This window comes from Hylobates moloch, unplaced genomic scaffold (assembly GCF_009828535.3).
Source record: "Hylobates moloch isolate HMO894 unplaced genomic scaffold, HMol_V3 SCAFFOLD_6, whole genome shotgun sequence".
Taxonomy (NCBI): Eukaryota; Metazoa; Chordata; class Mammalia; order Primates; family Hylobatidae; genus Hylobates; species Hylobates moloch.
This window is the reverse complement of record NW_026652281.1, coordinates 125,170,258-125,184,080: the sequence shown is the minus strand read 5'-3', so window position 1 is coordinate 125,184,080 and position 13,823 is coordinate 125,170,258. Positions and strand designations below refer to the sequence as shown.

At 34.9% G+C, this 13,823-nt stretch overlaps 1 protein-coding gene across 2 annotated transcripts in view; it reads right to left on the bottom strand.

Annotated features, from left to right (window-relative positions):
* The window catches only part of SPINK5 (serine peptidase inhibitor Kazal type 5), a 76,947-nt gene extending 65,118 nt beyond the window's left edge, over nucleotides 1–11,829 (bottom strand). For both annotated transcript variants that reach the window (XM_032158286.2, XM_032158288.2), the window contains exons 1-4: nucleotides 11,710–11,829; nucleotides 10,445–10,470; nucleotides 5,362–5,489; nucleotides 3,583–3,655 (exon numbers count right to left, since the gene is read on the bottom strand). In XM_032158286.2, coding sequence (XP_032014177.1) covers nucleotides 3,583–3,655; nucleotides 5,362–5,489; nucleotides 10,445–10,470; nucleotides 11,710–11,764 — 282 coding nt within the window. In that variant the 5' untranslated portion in view covers nucleotides 11,765–11,829. The remainder of the gene's footprint in view (nucleotides 1–3,582; nucleotides 3,656–5,361; nucleotides 5,490–10,444; nucleotides 10,471–11,709) is intronic.
* Nucleotides 11,830–13,823: the final 1,994 nt, after the last annotated feature.

The following is a 13,823-nucleotide window of genomic DNA, read 5'->3' as shown; positions in this document are numbered from 1 at the left end:
ACATTTGTACCCTGCCCTGTATAGAACCTCCATGCCAACCAAGCCAGGGGATGAAATGGGAATATCCCTGAGCAAGAACATCACAGACCTCTCTTTTTATTCCTAAAGTCAGCAGTTTTTCAAGATAAATGCTTCTCAGATTGGTATAGACTGCTGATCAATTTTCAGATTGCTAAAATGGTTTTTTTTCATCAATTTTGTCTAGTTTTATAGTTGCTTTCTGAGGAGTGGATCTGCTGACCACCTCATTTAGTCATAGCCTAAAGTGTCACACCTTAGGATAATTTTATGTAAATTCCCAAGCCAGATAAGAATAATTTAAAAGAGAAAAGTGGAGATTCACTTTACTTAAGAACATAATTGCAAATTTTCTAATTATTAGTATCCAAATTCATAAATTTATTTTAAGTATATTTTAAAGTATGATTTACTCTAAGAAAACAATGATAGTTTAATATTAAGAAATATATCCAGAAATTTGTTAATAGACTAAAAAATCAAATTATTTTAATAGTTGCAAAGAAGACTTTTAATAATAAGCAACACATATTCAGCAAACTAAAAATAGAAAGGAATTTTCCAAACTTGCTAAAGTGTATAGGTAAAAACCGCTATGATAAATATTACACTCAATGGAGAAACTTTAGAGGTATTCCCTTTAATATGAAGAGACAAGGTGATTATTTGATGTTCATTACCATCACTAGTGTTTAACTATTGAAGTCTGGATCCTTTACCAATTATACAAGAAAAGAAAGAAAGATGTGCTAAGATTGAAAGGAATATTATAAAACTCTTGTTATATGTAGATAATATGATCAACTACCAAGAACAAAAACAAAAGTTGTCTGACATAAGATTAACCTGAAGAAATCAATAGAATTTGTGTATATCAACAATAAACAGATAAAATATAATAAAAAACAAAATATATTCAAAATAGGAATAAATTTACACATTTTAAAAATATTAACAAAAATAAAAATCTCTGAATATTTTACAAATTTTATAAAGTAGATCAAAATTATATGAATTACTCATAAACTATTCTATGCTCATGAGTTGAGAAAATTAATACTGTAAAAAGTCAATTTTACCCAAATTAATTTACAAATTCTCTGTATCCGTAAACACACTGGGTTACCAAATTCAAGATGAAGTTTTTATAAACTCAGTTATTTTTATCTCTAACATGTATATGGAAACCATATATCTATGCATAGGTCCATCAACTTTTAACAACATAAACTAAGAAGGGGGACTTACCATACTAGTTATTAAAGCAATAAATCAATCTGAAAAAAGAGGGACCTCAGAAACACACATACACTCGTGTGAACTTAATATTCTATAAAGTTGGCAACCTAAATCATGAGAAACATTGAATGAATGAATTCATCAATTAAAAAAACAAGTCTACATGTACCAAAACACCAGAGATCAGAAATTATGGATGACTGGATTGAGATGGTAGGGATGGAAATGGAGAAAAGGAGTTAGATTTTGGAGGCAGTACCAACAAGACTTGTTAATGGAGGGAATACTAGAGTCGAGAAATGAAAGGATGACATACTAGTGAAAAGAAAATTAGTGATGAAAGAGCGAGTGAGAGGATGTTTGTAGGAGGAAACTCCTTGAAATGCAAAGCATCTTACTCTGAGAGTTAGTAGCAGGGCTGATTTTTGATGGGAGGAATCTAAGCAGAAAAAATGAGCCCATTGTTCTGTTTTATAGTGGAGAGAAAAACAACAACAAAAAACACATGGTATAATTGGATGAATCCTTTTAAATACAGAGACAAGGAAAAATTTAGACAGAACTTATTTGAAATTCACCCAGCCAAATGTTAACTGCCTTAACAATGTAAGTTACTCCTTAGTTATGTAAGTAGTTTCTGAAGTAGCGAACTACATTGCTATTAAGAGTTTTATCTAGAGGGTTTTATTTATTTATTTATTTTTACAGTTGTGTGTGTGTGTGTGTGTGTGTGTGTGTGTCATTCAGGCATAATATATTAACAAAAAGTAATTTTATTTCTTAAAACCTTAATTTTATTTTTTTAAACTCTTACTTGATTAAAATTCAATAAATTTCTGTCTACATAAGGAAACATCTAACTAGCTATATTTTTTAGATAGGTTTGTTAAAATCGGTATGTTTGTGTGTATTTTGCTTTTTTGTCATTTCCTCATATTTTATATTTTTAAACACCATGGATATATCATTTTTTTATGATGAAGACAGAGGAGGAAGAGGAGAATGGATGTTAGAAAGTGAGCCGCTCTTTGAATGTGACAAATAAGACACATATAAAGTTGCCACTAAACCTTTCTGGCCCCCAGAAAGGTTTATTTTATATTATTTCGTAGAATATAAAAGTAGTTCTCTTTTGCTACAGAGAAAGAGTTTTCAATTATGGATCAATTTTCTGGTGTCTGTTACTGTTTTAAAAGTGAGACTGGTTGAGCCCAGGCAAATAATTTAGTAGACTTATGTTTACTGTGGAGGCTGAGGTTCTCAGACGTTCTTGGCTAACACTGCCAAGGAAGATGTCAGCGTTGTTAGACCATGCATGTTATAAGTAATTAAGGTGTACTAACCTTGACTGATGATTTTAATTATGTGTTGGGACCAGCAGAGAAGGAAAAGAAAGAGGAAATTAGTGAAGAAACTGCATAGGAGACCTGGGGTGATGTGCGTGGTGGTTAGAATAGCTGGTGGTAGTCCCAGCTTTGTCAATAACCCATTTGTGAGATATTGTAGGCTAGATATATATTTCCACCAATCTGGACCCCAAATTTTTATTTTTTAAATTTTATTTTTATAATTTTGTAAAGATTTTAAAAATGTTTATAAATGAAAAAAATTATAAAGTGAAATGGTTTATATAGTAGGATACATTTGCAGTTTCTTTCCTTCCATCTTACTTCGTAATGTTTTATGACCATTTTTTTTTTTTACCAGAGAACACTTTTCTTAAACAAAATATTAGCCTGAGTCCCTGTCTGCAAAATAGATATAAACAAGCAACTCTAGTTGAATTAGAAGGACTCTCCAGGTACTGGAACATATACAGTAAAAAGCAAAAGAGTAAAAGAAAAAGGAAACAGAATGAGTCAAATGCCTGCTAGAACATGTCAAACCCTGAGACTGGCTTTTAAAACTCATTTTATAGATGAAAACATTGAGACCCAGAGATACATGAATTTTCAAAGTTACATAGGCAATAAGAATTCTAAGATTTGAACTTAGTTCTACAGTCCCAGGAAAGCTCTTCTTTGGGCTAAGACAGGACAAGAGGAATGAGAAATGATGGCCTTGGAAGGTAGACATCACACTGCCTCACTCCACCTCTTAGTTTCTGTCAGTGCCTAAAATGTTTTTAGAGTTGGGTCATGGGTTGGGCCTATGGACAAGATGTACCAGATATTTAGCCCACCCCTGGACTAACCCATGTTCCCTCCCTCCTAAGTTGTTGGCTTCAAAACAGGTATGACCTAGTAATTAAGGAATAAACAGATAGCTCTAAACAGAGTCAAACATCCTCTCAAAAGTAAACAGGTTGGCTCCAAATAGTCTCACCTCTGTTGGGGCAGTAGCCTTTGTAGCTCTTGCTAAATGCCTGCCCCTCTTCTGTGATTTTGATTCTTTTTCCCTGGAAAAGGTCAAGAAATAGCATAGTTTAAACATTGTTTGCTCAACTTTTAGGAATAACAGCTAACATGGTAAACTTAATTTTGACTGCCCTCCTCAGCCTAGCCTGGCATGTCAAAATCGGTAGCATGTTCAGAAATGGACACAGTACCCCAGATCTCCCCTCAACATTGAAAACTATCTTGAATATGGTATTATTATAGGTAAGAATCTCTAACTTTAACTGCATAACAGATTACCTTCCTGGAATACTTCCAACAGCCAGGTGGTCACCAACTCTCAAAGCTATCTGCACAATTCTTTGAATGCAGTTTTTGAAAGAGAATATTCACATTGAACCTGCTTATATTGGTTGTAATTCCAACATCTAGGGACCCACAGAGCAAATCAATTTTCTCTTCCATAAGGCAGTTCTTTAGCAATCTGATGACAGCTTTTATGCCTTACACAGCCTCCTTTCCAGGTAAAAAAGACAATTTTATTCCGACATAATTTACGTAAGTCATAAAAATAATAATTGAATGAGTAACTTCAAAATGATAAACTGTCTTTAGACTCTTAAGGCATTTCATTTTTGTTTTACATTATTTTTCAGTAAATTTATTATATTCATACTTTCAGTCTCATATTAAAACATCTTATGAAACAAGAAGAAAATTTTATAATAAATAATATACCTGCTGGTTTACATTCAGCTTTCAAAAGAAGGAAGAATTACTCAACCTGCCCTAGGCCTCCCATCCTCTATTAAATCTTGTCCGGCTTCTTTATAGTCTCACAATCTCTTCACTAGAAGCAGTGCATGATCAAACAATCTGAGCTTCATTATCCCAATATGATTGACTACGTCAATCCCCAAATTAAATCCCATGACACACACCAACCTGACATTTAAAAAGCCAATTATAACATAATTATCCTAAGTGGGTAAGCTCAGTATTGGCTTGCTACCACTGTTGAAGTTTTGACAGTGGTCAGAAATTGAGGCTAACCTTCCTCTTCAAAAACAAATTAGGACATTCTGGTTTGAGGATTTGCAATTGATAATTCAAGCCTTCTTTTACCTTTGGGGTGACAATGGAGAGAAGGAAACCAAGTTAAGAAGCATCGAATAGAGATTGGTAAACTTCCAGGATACTAATTCTTTCTGAGCTGCAAGGAGTTGGAAACTATAATCTACCCTTTAGTTCATCTCATCCTAGAATAATGCTAGGTGTCTAAAGACACTGGCAGCTCACAGAATCAGGGTATACCTTGCTTAGGTCCTTCTGCTGGTTGGCTGCCATGGGAGAGTCTGGCATTATGCTTAAGCTGATCTTCTCAGCCCCTAGGCTGCAACAGAATCAGGTCTTAACAGGCCCAAGGAATCTGACTTTCTTTGTCAAATTCATTTTTTTCCAAAACCAGGAAGTTCAAAGTGGAACTACATCCTCAAAAGACTATAGAGTGCTACAGAAGGTATTGACACTAGGCCCTCTGGAATGCTTTCAGAATCTTGTTTGAGTGATTATTAAAATCTTTCCAGGTGGGTGGCAATTATCCAACTTTATCTGATGGGAGATGTCAGAGTGATCTGCTCAGCACTTTTATTTAACCATTTCGGTTTAGAAAAATGCACTTGAAAGAAAAGAAAAAGAATACAATTACTAGTTCAGAGACTAGCTGTTAACTCAAACATTGGAAAGGAAGAAAGAAACCTTTACTCACAGTATCATTTTGCACGTGGCACATTTATTGATGAACATTATTCCATCAAGACTTTGAAAAAATTTCTTATCCTGGGGACAGAACAGTTTTCCATTTTTCATAAATGCCTGAAATTCATGGCATATTTCCTAAGATAATGCCAAAAAAGTTGTGTTAGCTGAAACTACATCAAAACAAAGCTTTGTTTTGTTATATATGTAGATATATGTATATGTCTACATATATATACACACACAATTCCAAGGTTTTTTGAAGATTAATTATGTAAAGCCCTCAGAGAATGCCTGATACATAGTAGATATTCAATTAATAAATTATCCTCCTTCCTGCTTCCTCCTTTTTTATTATTATTGTTTTGATGTTGCTGGTGATTGTCATTATTATTACTGGAATATGCTAAGATGACACATATAAAATACCTAGCACACAGTAGGCCAATAGTAATTGCTGTGAAAGGAATATGAAAATGTTGCTGAAAGACTGAGGCAAGGTGTTTGAGCATTGAACATTATAAAATGTCTGCCTACATTTCCCCATGTCTGTACTGCGACATATCAGTTCCTAGAAATTTTAACAGTGTTAAATGAAAAAAGGATTTCTTGGTTTTATATATACCTAGAAAACAAGTTTCTAGACTGGTTTATTTTCTGAAAAGAACTTCATGTCCCTTGATAAATCATTTGACTTATGAGCACAGGCAGACTTACCTTAAAGCTAATAAAGCTTAAGATTCAGGGCCCTTCACTGTAACATCCTCCTTCCAAGGTTCTGGGAGAGGCCTAACCATTTTGCATTTTCAAATTTGCATTATATTTTTTAAAAAGTACCCATACTCCCACCCCCACCACCATCACCACAAATGTCATCAACACTACTATCACTACCATCAGAATCAAACCTTGTGAATCTATGGAAGTACTGAGGAAATTTCTCAATAATTGCATAAACCTTTCTCTCTCTTTCTCTCTCTCTCTCTCTCGTAATTTTTTTTGGTACATCCTTTGGAACTAAAATCCTACTATATTTGTTTTAGGCTTTTGGTTTTGTAAATACCAATAACTGCATTATACAAAGTTTAAGGAGGACAGTGGAAACATTTTAAATAATAGAATTGGTGGGGAAAAAGAAAGTAGAATGATCTTCAAAAGCGGTAATTCTTTCTTTTCATTCATTCAATATTAAATATTATTATTAAAGTCCTGCTATACATCACTCATTCTTTTTTAGGAGCTTAAAATATGGTGCATTTCTGCTACCTAGTAAAGTCCGACTTTAAAATGTTTTATTCCCTTTTAATTTAGAAAATTCACTAGGTATTTATTTATTTTTAGACAGAGTCTTGCTCTATCGCCCAGGCTGGAGTGCAGTGGCGTGATCTCAGCTCACTGCAACCTCTACCTCCCAGGTTCAAGAGGTTCTCTTGCCTGAGCCCCCTGAGTAGCTGGGATTACAGGTGCATGCTACCACATCTGGGTAATTTTTGTATTTTTAGCAGAGATGGGATTTCACCATGTTGGGCAGGCTGATCTCGAACTCCTGACCTCAAATGATACACCTGCCTCAGCCTCCCAAAGTGCTGGAATTACAAGCATCAGCCACTGTACCCAGTGAAAATTCACTAGGTCTTTAGATTAGGCCTTTGGAATCTAAGGGGATTTTTGTTGTTTTTTGTTTTGATTTTTTTTAATCTGCTTCAAGTTGCTTGTATAAGGAAACAAATAAACAAAGCTTTTGCTTCAACTCTGACAAACACAACCTCTTCCAAAAAATTTATTCAAGGTTTCTATTTAGGCTCCTATATCTATATCTGGTGTTTTGTGCTTGTTTTTTTCTTTCTTTCTTTCTTTCTTCTTTTTTTTTTTTTTTTTTTTTTTTGGAGAGGCAGAGTCTCACTACATCACCCAGGCTGGTCTTGAACTCCAGTAGTCTCCTATATCTTTATGATCATCATTGAATGAGCCAGCAATCACTTATTATTAGATTACTATGCTTTGCTAGGTGCCATAGATACAGCATTAGGTAGAACAGAAGTATGCTTGCCTGGATGAATAATGGTGTACTTAATCTAGCCTCTTAAAAATGGTAGGCAGTTGGTAGCACTTGCAAAATGATTAATGGTGAAGGAGAATAACTAAACAATATCACAGACCAGTCCTGGGAAATTTAGCTAAGGATGGCATGCTTAAATATCTCTAAGATTATTATAGCTACACAGTGACTCCATGAGAGTAGCACAGTAGTAATTTCTGGACACAGATTAATAACTGGGCATCTTGAGATCTGTCTGATCTCTGATTCTACAGTATCAAATGCCAACTTTACAAGTTATGCTTACCTTGCTGAATATAATTGATCCTAAAATCCATATAGTAGAATCAGAGAAGAGCCTGGGGTCTTTGTAATGAAAATATATCCCTTATTAAGTAGTCTTATAGAAAGTGTATAGAAGAATAGAAAATTTATAGAAGACTCATGATAATCCTGGAATAAAGCTCTAAATAATTTTGGAAGTTTATCATAAAAGAGTAGCATCAGGCCAGGTGCAGTGGCTCATGCCTGTAATCTCAGCAATTTTGGATGCCAAGGGAGGAGGATTGCTTGAAGCCAGAAGTTCAAGACCCTCCTGGGAAATATAATGAGACCTTGTCTCTACTTATAAAAAAAATTAAAGAGTTGCATCAATAAGAACAATCCCTAAATTGGACTTCTCCAATGTCACTGTTAGATGAGAACTTAATTCCTAGAAAGACTCCCTTTCTTAGAAACCAAGCATCAGAGGCCCAAATAATGGGTTAAGAAATTTGTTCACAGTGATTACTTAGTTAAGATGAGATTCAATGCTATTTTTCTGAGTTATGAAATTATCCAATGTATTCTCTTGGGAAACAGGAAAAAACCATAAAAATGGAAAGCAGCAGTTGAGTTTTTCTCTGAGCAAAATGGAATACCCTTTCAATGACCATAATAGAGAGGGTTGAAACGGAAGCATATTTAGACCAAAAGTCATCCTGAGTTGAGTAGATGACTTTTCAGCACCTGTTTACTTGCAGGGTAACTTCCAGTCCCTGGCCTGTTTTTGTTTTGTTTTGTTACTGTTGCTGTTATTCTCTTTTTCTCAGCATGTCCCAGGAAAACTGGAGCCCTTTAGGGCCAAGTTCTTCCTGTTTCCCTCACTGGCTGAGGCCTAATTTGTTGTCTTCTATTGTCCATCTCCAGATATTATAATAAAACCCTCCAGGAGCTGCCATTGCCCTGTCTCAGTGTTAGAGCACTGACCAGCTTGCTTTTGCCTAAAGAATGACTCTTAGGTGATGACAAATTTAAGCATGCTTAAGATCCTTGCAGATCGCTGCAGTGCTTTTCCCTGCTGTTTAGGTTCATGTTTATGACATTTAACATGCTTTTATCATGCTGAAAGGAACCCAAGCTACTAAACTTGGAAAATAACCAAAATCACAGCATCATAAAAAAGACTACATCAATAGTTTTCATTTCTGACACAGTATCCAAAAACTCTGATTAGAAAGGCTTCCAAATAATTACTTCTTTGTGTTCTTGCCTTTAATACCAAATATAAGAAGTCACTAAATTTGTTTTTAAAATATTTTTCAGTGAAATAGAGGTTAATGCTATGAAAAATATCAGTGTAAAATTCACAGTATCTGCCATAAATCACCAACCATCATCACGGACTCTGAAAAAGAAAATGATGGTTTTATACACAGTGATATTTATATAATATCCTTCTTTTTTTCCAGTATAAAACTTCCAAGTGAGCATGCTCTCTGCTTCCCAAATGTCTAGCTTATTTTCTACTCTACTGAACTTTCTGGACCTCTCCTTATCAGTAAACTTAGATGAAATAGTAGAGAACATGATAAAATTCTCCAGAACACTCATGTAAGAAGTTTCTTTAAAAAAAATCATTGCAACAAAACATGGCAAGAGAGTACTTTAACCACGGTTCTCAGAGTTTCAACGTACAGAATAGCTGTTTCACATTTTTATTCCTTTAATGTTCATGGCCAGAGATAAAACAAATTTTGCCACATATTCAGCAAAACATTTAAGATTGTGTTTTAAGTGCTGAATTAATAGCATGCATAGCAGTGTGTGTGCATATAGATATATAAAATGTGTGTGTGTGATTGGTCATCTTGTCTTTCAAATAGATCAAAAAATTTAACTTCCAGTAGAAAATGATTTTTTAATTTATCAAACAAAAGAGCTTTAAGAGTTGGTAAAGCACCTTCTTGCATCAGGGCCTCTGTGCTCACAGGTGCTTCTGTCTGGTCTGCTGTAAACTGCAAATACCTTCATGGTTCATTCCCTTATGACCTTCAGATTCCTATTCTAATACTGTCTCTCCAGAGAGAACTTCCCTGATTATCCTTATGAGAATGGATACCACCTCCATTCTCAGGGATCCTATTATGCCTCCTGATTTATCATTATTTAATATACCATATGTTTTGCTAAGCTACTTATTGTCTGTTTTCCTACACTAAAATGTAATTTTCAGGGCAGGAATTTAATCTATTTTGTTTACTTAAAAATATCCCCAGCATCCAAACAGGGTCTGACATCTAAGAGATGCTTAATAAATATTCATTACATGAACTATATACACTGACTATATACAAGATACAGACCACCCTGTTTTGCATAATGATTACTAGAAAATTTATTTTAGCTTCCTATGTGGTATATCATGGCTTGTTGAGATGTTAAATGGAACAACAGTAGTTTTCCAGTTGGTTTATTTTTTTGTTTATGAAATTTTAAAATGCTCCTTTAACATGATAAATTGTCTCTTGCAGACATCCATCATCATTAATATGTTGAGTGTGTGTGTGTGTGTGTGTGTGTGTGTGTGTGTGTGTGTGAGAGAGAGAGAGAGAGAGAGAGAAAGAGAGAGGCTCATGTCCTGATTCATAAAAATCTGTTTCTGTGTTTTTAACAAAAGCTATTAGTACCTACCAGTATAATATGTTTGTATTATTAACATGAAGGTGTTGGCCACAAGCCATTTTTCTTTGGGAATCTTGGAATGAATTCAATGAACAGAAAAAGCAGGACTAACCTGATCTTCATTCTCACTGGCAGCATCTGGGATGAAAATATAGAAACCAAAGTTAAGGAAATGTAAAATATTTAATAAACAAAACAAACAATTCATTTAATGCAGCATCTTGATTGCTTTAATGACAATATGTTGTAAAACCGCAAATGGTTTTTGAACACATTAAGATTTATCATGGCAAATAAAAGAAGGGCACTGGACCAGGAGATTAGTATATATATTCACAAAGGTCTAATCACTCAGAAAGTTACAATTACTTTGGAAAATAATACTCATGTGAATTCTAACCCCATCAAAATAGCTCATCTTCTAAAAGTCCTTTCAGAGTAATAAATGGCAGCCTCCCTTTTAAAATTACAATATAACATACATGCAAAATACCATACCAATTATAATAATTTTGAAACTATATTATAGTTGAAACTATAATACAGCATTACATTTATAGGATATATACATAAAATTTAATTTTCTGAATTCTGGCAGTTCTACCTCCTTATTACAGCTACAAAAGTTAGAGATCCGACAGAAGGTAAGATTAAGGTCACAGGCTATTATACTCTCTCATTAACATAGGCTCTTTTGTACCCACATGCCTATTTTAGGAAAATAGGCATTACTTGTATATGATTTCAGACTATCTCTGAGTTTCTTTTTAAAAATTTTAATAGAGCAACGTAAGTCTAGGCAATTTGTGTTCTCTTAGGGTTAAATAGCAAATATAAAAATCTGCCTTCCAGCTCCCACAAAAGTCCCTCACTCTTTGGGAGAAATGCTTTCAACCCATTTAGCATTTGAAAACACAAGACTAAAATAAGCTAGAAGATACTACTGCTTTAAAATAAGAACAGAAGATTGAATTTTAAAAAATATTTCATTTATACCTATAGCATTAAAATACATTATTTACAATTCAGTTTTAAATGTCTATTACATATATAAGAATATGCACTATGAATCGATACATTTAGCAAGAGGAAGATGAAGAAGAATCTATTCAGTTTTCAGAATTAATAAAGAATTAATGGAAGAATTTCTCATGGTTAGAAAATTCAGATTGTCTCAAACTACTTGCCATTTCTAAAGATAACAACATAATTATAAAGACACATATATAAATCTTCAGAACTCTGTGTCTGGCAAGACATTTCAGGATTATACATGCATACGTAAACATTTTTTGGCAGGAGTAGGGGGAGAAAAGTCCCTTCCCCAGGGCTTTGAGATGTGTGGCAAGAGGCTTAGCTTACACACAAATTGCTCACCTTGTATGAGGCAAAGAGCCAAGGGCAGAAGCACTAACACTGTGGCTATCTTCATGTTGAAGATGATGCAAGTCACCTACAGGTCCACTCCGTGCATTGCTCAGCTGGTGCAGTATGACTGAACTCGGGGCGATGCAGTTTACTTTTATAAAGCACTGGTGACTCCCACATAAAACCAGTTGTTCAAGGTCATGGGACTTATATATCACACCACTTTAGCTTCCATCCTTTAGGATCCTGTCAGGGTGTCAGGTTTGAACAGAGAATATCTATTTCTAAAGCAGTAATGTTCTTTCATGGTACCTCCCCCAGAACACAATTGATTGAGTCCACAGACCCTACTCAAAGTGGAATATTCTATAATCCTATATAATAACCAAATTCCTCAGAAATACCAGATATACTACCTTGTAGACAAACATGTTTCTGACTGGACTCCCTTCATAAGTGGGAGAGGAGAGGAAAGGAAGACAGATTGGTTGTCCTACCAGTCAGGTATAGATTTAAAGATTTCCACGTCCAGAGAAATCCAGGGTTCCTCTTCTGAAGTGTCTGAGTTCAGTGTCACAGACTCATATATATGTTAGAGTTGAACGATCCTAATAGATAACCTAGCAAAATTCTAATGTTGAATATATAGGGAGGCAGGAACTCAGAGGAGCAATGACTTTCTCATAAGCAGATAGTTTAGTTGGAGCAGGCAGAGGAGGCATCCAGCACTTGCAAGCAGACCACACATACAACATTCTTTCCTCTCTGTACACTGCTTCATCCTTAGACATTAGAAAAGGCAGAAACGTTGGAAAAATAAAACTTGCATGTAACTACTTTTAAAACTTCTCAATCTGCAGGATATTTTATATTCTGAAGCCTTATTTTATATTCTAGCCAAACATCATAATCATAAACATTGGAGACTCAGTTTAACTTTCCATAGCCTATGATTACCCATATTACTGTTTGAAAATTTTGCTCAGTCAGTTTTCTCTAAATCAGATTTCTTCCTGTATCATCCCATTATTTAGTTTCCCAAAAAGAAAAGAAGAAAAAAGTTGTTAACAATTATAAATGTGTAAATGTAACATTTTTCTAGAGAAAGTTTCTTCTCTTTAGTTGCTTCTTTCATCCTACAAGTAACATCTTTTTTCTACCAGCTTATTTTGCCCTAATAGCTTAAGAAAGCACCTGAAGAAACATGTGAAGATGACTGAAACCAGAGCCAAATTGTTTCATTCCAGTACTTCTCAGGGTATTCACATCCACAGAAGAAAAGTTCAAGACTTTATCCAATTAAAGGCCTTTTTATGATGGTTCCAGAAAACTGATCAAAGTTGCCCAACTTAGGGAGTATGCCAATATTATGAGATTTATCACAGTGAGATAATATGTCCTTTCTTTTTTCTCATGAAATAATTTATTTCCTATAAAAATATAACCACTGGGCTGGGCACAGTGGATCACGTCTGTAGTCCCAGCACTTTGGGAGGCCGAGGCTGGAGGATCATGAGGTCAGGAGATCGAGACCATCCTGGCCAAGATGGTGAAACCCCGTCTCTATTAAAATACAAAACTTAGATGGGCTTGGTGGTGTGCACCTGAAGTCCCAGCTACTCTGGAGGCTGAGGCAGGGGAACTGCTTAAACCCGGGAGGCAGAGGGTGCGTGAGTTGAGATGGCGCCACTGCACTCTAGCCTTGGCAACAGAGCAAAACTCCATAAAAAAAAAAAAAGATATACATATATATACATACACACACACACACACACACACACACATACACATACATATACACACACACACACATATATATATATAAAATCATTGGTTTCAAGGTCTGCACTATTGTTGTAGCTTGGCTCCTTTCCAATGGAATAGTAAAATTAGTGACCACGGAGAGCAAGTTGAAATTCCATTATTGTTACAGGTTAGAAAATCAAAGTCCATCATAGCTTAATGGAAAGAGAATGAGACAGGGTTTCAGAAATTTGTTTCTATTCTATGTAGTCTTTTCAACCATGTAGGGATAGAAATGAACCCAGCTTTGAAGCAAGCTAGAAATGGGTCCAGATTTTGAATTGCTAGCCATGTTGTCTTGGACAAGTCACTTATTTTCT